This window comes from Triticum aestivum, chromosome 6A, assembly GCF_018294505.1.
Source record: "Triticum aestivum cultivar Chinese Spring chromosome 6A, IWGSC CS RefSeq v2.1, whole genome shotgun sequence".
In the NCBI taxonomy this organism is placed as follows: Eukaryota; Viridiplantae; Streptophyta; class Magnoliopsida; order Poales; family Poaceae; genus Triticum; species Triticum aestivum.
This window is the reverse complement of record NC_057809.1, coordinates 601,674,776-601,680,714: the sequence shown is the minus strand read 5'-3', so window position 1 is coordinate 601,680,714 and position 5,939 is coordinate 601,674,776. Positions and strand designations below refer to the sequence as shown.

General features: G+C 46.5%; 1 protein-coding gene across 1 annotated transcript; it reads right to left on the bottom strand.

Annotated features, from left to right (window-relative positions):
* Positions 1–2,420: 2,420 nt before the first annotated feature.
* Positions 2,421–5,073, bottom strand: LOC123131281 (wall-associated receptor kinase 5-like). The gene is made up of 3 exons (XM_044550987.1): positions 4,161–5,073; positions 3,853–4,020; positions 2,421–3,673 (listed from the first exon to the last, which is right to left on the bottom strand). Exons 1-3 carry the CDS (start codon positions 5,071–5,073, stop codon positions 2,469–2,471), a joined length of 2,286 nt encoding a protein of 761 aa, XP_044406922.1. The 3' UTR covers positions 2,421–2,468.
* Between the last annotated feature and the right edge of the window lie 866 nt (positions 5,074–5,939).

Below are 5,939 nucleotides of genomic sequence, written 5' to 3'. Positions count from 1 at the left end.
ATCAGCTAGTAAATCCCGTTGCATTGATAAGGTTCTGTTTGGAAATTTGTTGCACAAAAATAGAGATCTGGGATGTGTAGTTTTTACCCATGTCTACCTGGCCGCCGCGTACATACTCTGTTAAATAAGTATGTACTGCGTATGGGATAAATACCTGACGGCCGCGTACATACTCTGGTAAATAAAGTTGTATGATAAATAAATATGTACTGCGTACATACTCCCGTTACTGATCCTGTGATTCATTTATTTCTATTAATTTATGCACTGCTACATGCTTTTCGTTACAATTATATGCTAGGGAGATACACACTATATTCTTCGGCGTGTATATTTCTTAGCTATAATCTTTTCCCAAGTTAATATTTTTTATATGAAAAAGGGTATATTTTGTGAGGGGTATATACTACTCCAAACGTTCAGAATAAGGTATATACTTTTTTTGCGGGGGAGAATAAGGTATGTACTTCTTCATGGATAATGTAGTATGTACTCTCTTGTGAAAATGAAGTACATACTTCCTCGTAATAATTTAGTAGTATCGGTCCTCATAAATAATGTGGTATTATATTTCTATAGAAATAATGTGGAATATGCTCTCTGATAGAAAATAAAGTATATACTTCCACAAAAAAGAGTAGTTATGGTCAAAATAAAACAAAAAAGAGTAGTACATGCTACTTCAATTTTTTTAATCTGTATATACCACCCTAAGAAAAATCAGTATGTACTTATAAATTTCAGTATATACTCCTTAAGAAAACTCACTCCGTCCTCGTTCGAAAAAAAATCCTGATGTCCTTCCAATAAAATCCAGTATATAGTCCTTCAAAATTCTGTATATATTCAATGAAATAATGCAGTATATACTCATTATATAAATGCAGATTATAAGTTTTAAAAAAGCGAGTATATACTCCTAAAAATTGCGAATGTAACATATACCTCCATGCACATTTTTATTGCTTTAGACTTACATATACCCTTCTATCAAAAAATATATAATATAGATATAGCGAACCGTTAATTATGGATGTAATTCCCAGCGCATGTAAAGCCACCGGCTGTATATACTCTCAAGTGTATGTACTCCTAGGAGTACCAACCCATTTTCCTACATATATATATATATATATATATATATATATATATATATATATATATATATATATATATATATAGGAAAAATCCATCCTACCACCCGGTGGTAGTTACCCCACATGTCTCATATACTAGCATGTGGTACTATATATACTATTTTATTATTTTAAATATGTTTATATATTATATCTAAGATATTTCAAAACAAGTTACATGAAACAATTGCATATGAGCCCATAGTTTTTGTTATATTTGTGAAATACGTACATATTTGTACGTAAAAAAGAGCATACTCAAAAAATGGTACATACTACCTAAAAATTTGTATATATACTACCTAATCATTATTATATACTACATACTACACGTACATACTCTCGGTTTCGACAGATATTACATACAACATACAAAACGCAAGTGGTGGTAACTACCACTGCTTGTAGGAATATATATATATGTATGTATATATCCTCAGCCGCAGAGCTAATCAAAGTGTGTTGAATCCTATAGCTTCTTCTCCCTCCGTCACGCTAGGCGCTTGCTGAAGCCGTAGATGGTGAGGCGCGGAGGGGAGAGGCCCGAATCGGATTCGTCGCACTCGAGCTGGAAGCCCCCCGGGTCGCGGTAGCAGCCTACGCCGATGCCGAAGGGGTAGGGGACGCTGATGTTACCGCAGCTGTCGGGGCACCCCGGCAGCGCCATGGGCGACGGCTGCCGCTACCGCGACCACCAGCAAGTGCAGCACGACCAGCAGCAGTACGACGGTCGCCGTTCTCGACATGCTCTTCTCTGGTTGCTCGCTCTGTTGCGAGATACTATATACTAGCATACTGCATACGAGGCAATGGAGTTCGGTGTATGGTGGACTGGTGATGGAGTTCAGGAGAGGTATGCATATCGAACCGGGAGGAAATAGGTAGGTTGGTCTTGGCTAGTCTACCATTTTGGAAAATTTTGCTCATTTCAAAGACCGATTACACTCATTTCATGAAACTAATTTAAATGATTGATTTCACTAATTTAAAATAATAATTTCACTCATCTCAAATAAATAGAACTACTCATTTGTAAAACCTAAGTTATGTCCTTTTTCAAAATAAATTTATCACAAAATATCAGTTGCACGCACTGAAGATGGCAACTTCACAAATAAGCCGTTTCACACACTGAAATATAATGAGTGAAATTAATAGATTGAAACGTGTTTGAAATGTATCCAGTGTCGCCCATGGGTGACACTGGAGCGAGATCCAGTTTTTTCGGGAGGCACATCCAAAATACTTTACACATTTGTATCAGACTTTAAAAAGGAGTCCCACCAAACATGAGAACAATCTACAAACTAAAAGGCCTTGCAGGAAAAAATTCTACAAGCTAAAAGTGTATGTGCTACCCTCTTCGAGATCAAGCACGTCATGCGGTTTGAACTTATAACTCACATCACGTTGTTGCTCTCTACCAAGCAAACTTTGCCCCTCCTCCGGATCACCAGCACCAGCCTGGCCCCATGGGTGCCTCTGGTACCTTCTCAACGCCTCCAACCTCTCGGCAACTTCCTTCATCGACGGCCGCTCCTCGCCGCTCATGCTCACGCATCGCATCATGAGGTGCGTGATTTCTTCCAATGCCTCAGGCCCCATCTCATTTCTCACCTGGCTGTCAAGGAGCTCGTAGTGTCCACCAACCTTCGCTGCTGTCATGAATCCGGACACGAGGCTCCTTCCCTCCTCTGGCCCGTCGAAGCGGATCGGCTTCTTCCCTGTAAGGAGTTCCAGCAGAACGACGCCAAAACTGTACACGTCGCTCTTGTCCGTCAGCTGGCATGTCATGAGGTACTCCGGGTCCAGGTACCCGTAAGTTCCCTGCACCAATGTCGCAATCTCAACCTCGTCGTTTGGTGCCAGCTTCGACGCCCCAAAATCCGTGACTTTGGCAGTGAGGTTTTCGTCAAGCAGGATGTTCGCCGTCTTGACATCACTGTGGAGGATCGGGGGCGAGGCTGACGAGTGCATATACGACAACGCCTCCGCAGACTCCGCCGCTATCCGAAGGCGGGTATCGAGTGCCTTGTTATTGTCGAGGCCCTCACCACCATGGATGTAGTGGTAGAGGGTGCCATTGGAAACGTACTCATACACCAGCATTGGCACCTCCACCTCGAGGCAGCAGCCGTGCAGCTTGACGACGTTCCGGTGGTTGATCTGCGAGAGGATGAGCATCTCTCTCGCAAACTCCTTGGTCTCGGTCGCCTCCATCACTTTGGACTTCTTGATGGCCACCACCGTCTTGTCCTCGAGGACGCCCTTGTACACGATGCCATGGCCGCCCCGCCCGAGGATCTGATCGGCAGCGAAGTTGTTGGTCGCCTTCTCGAGCTCTTCCTCGGAGAATATCTTGAACCCGCCACCACCACCTCCGGCGGTGCCGCTGTAGGAACGCATCTGCTGCTGCAGGATGACGCCTCCGTTGTGCTCAAAGAAGCTCTGCTTTGCCTTGATGAGCTTTCGCTTCTGCAGCCCCAGGTAGAGCCAGAAGCACATGAACACCGACAAGAACACCCCGACGCTGACTCCTAAACATGATACAGTGCATACTGCATCATTAGTTTAGATATCCAAGACGAAGCATCATCCATAAAAAAGAACTTCAGTTTGCAAAGCTAAGGTGAACTAGATAAATGGAATATGTTGCATCCATCGATCGATGTCCTTAGTTTGCAAAGCTAAGGTGAACTTGTTTTTAAGAAATTACCTGTAACGACTTTCGGAGCTAAGGTGAACTTGTCCACTGGCTGGCAGCCATCCCTCCTGGTGGCATCTCCACTAGTACCCGGAGGGCATTGGCATGTGTAGTTCCCTATTGTGTTTGTGCAGACCCCGTAGCACGGGTATTCGTCTTTCAGTTGGCACTCGTCGATGTCTTGAGTTTGCAAAGCAATTTCAACATTTGATCAGGCAAATCACAAATCTACTAGCAGAACACGACAGTTCAGTACTTCGGTAGTACTATTATTATTTGCTGATGTTGTGTGAAAATGTATAATGAATCGGAATGTGCACCTATGCATCCGTCGTCGAGGTACGGGTTGCCTTGGTAGCCCTGGGAGCAGTTGCACCGGTACCCGATGCCATTGGTGACATTGAAGCACTCGCTATGAGCGCCTCGGCAGGCGAAGTCCGTCGTGTTTTGGCTAGCGGCGCTGCAGTTGTCGACGTTCCGGATGGCCCAGTCGAGCACGAGGGGGACGATGAATTCGTCGGTGCGGTTGAGGAAGACGCTGTCTGTGTAGCTGAACCAGTCCGCCTCGACGAGGAACACGTAGCGGCACGCCGTGGAGCTGTTGGTAAAGGAGTTTGTGTCATCCTGCCCCCGGGGCGTCCCTGCCGTTCGCTGGAAGCTGAGCAGGACAAGCCGGAAGAAGTTGATGCCAGCGGGTATCGCGCTCTGGCAGCACCTGAGGCCGGTGCACGAGCCCGGCATGGTGTTCCCCGACGGCTGGCACAAGGACGTACAGCCGCTGACGTAGGAACCATGGCCGTCGACGAAGAAGCCAAGGGTGGGGCAGCCGAGCGCGACCAGGCGGTTCTTGGTGGACGACAAGAGGTAGGGGGCGCCTTGGAGGGACATGTGGTTCGTGTTCCGATAGGCGAGGCTGCCATTGGAGTAGTAGCACTCCCTCCTCGCTTTGAGGTAGGCGCGAGCCTCGCCGGCCGCGAGCGAGAGGTCCCCCAGGCGGTGGTTGTAATGGACGACGGTGAGCCGAGGAGGAGAGCGGCCGGAGTCGTCGTCGCACTCGAGCTGGAAGCCGTCTTGGCTGTCGCGGTAGCAGCCGGCGCCGATGCCGAAGGGGTAGGGGACAGTGATGTTGCCGCACCTGTCGCGGCACCCTGGCCGCGCCACGGGCAGCTGCCGCTGAGCCGCCGACGCCACCAGCAAATGCAGCACGATCAGGAGAAGCAGTACAGTGGCCATCCTTGACATGTTCTCCTCTGGTTGGTTGCTCTGCTCCGACATTACATATACGCGGTGAGGAGGACGATGGACCGACGGTGGAGGTGAATGCCGTGAGGGAGTGAGCAGATGACCAGTCGTGTCGAGAAGGACGGTGGAGGTGAATGCCGTGAGGGAGTGAGCAGATTGATGCAGAGGTATGAACTTACCTGTAAGACCAGTCTACATGGACGAGTACTAATAAATGTTCCGCTTGACGCAGATTGTCACGCACAGTCCTGGTCACACAGCTCAACTTACTGACGCTCCAGCCAGTTGCTGGGTGAAATTTGAAGCCACGTGGAGAACTTCTGTCCGGCTTTGTTTTTTTTTAACACATCACAATCGAAGTTTTTTTGAGGTTTTTTGAGAGAACAGCACAACCGAAGTTGCTCACATACACGAGCATAAACTTATCCATATAAACGCACATACACAACGCATTCCTATGAGCACCTCCAATAGACTGAGCAGTCATAACATCTTGAGATTGACCAAGTCACCACAAACACCACGTAGTCGACCCCAAAAGCTTAAAATAAATCCAAAAAAATGCAAGCACTGATGTCAACTTTGAAGCTTGAGCCCTGGTGACTGAGGATACCAGTGTCCTCCTAATCACCCAACCACTGGTTGGTTCGCAATCCGGCTTTGTTTGGTCGTACCGAAAAAGTTCCCATTTTACATGGAAAAAATGGAAATGTCATCTCACTTTTGTTTTACTTGAAAAAACTATACTTATGAACGATATTCCCACGGAAGATTAATCCCACCCCTAACCTTTCACTAATTACCCCTGAATTATGTTGCAGGCCTCACCCTCTCATCTCACAAGTTAACTCTAAAAG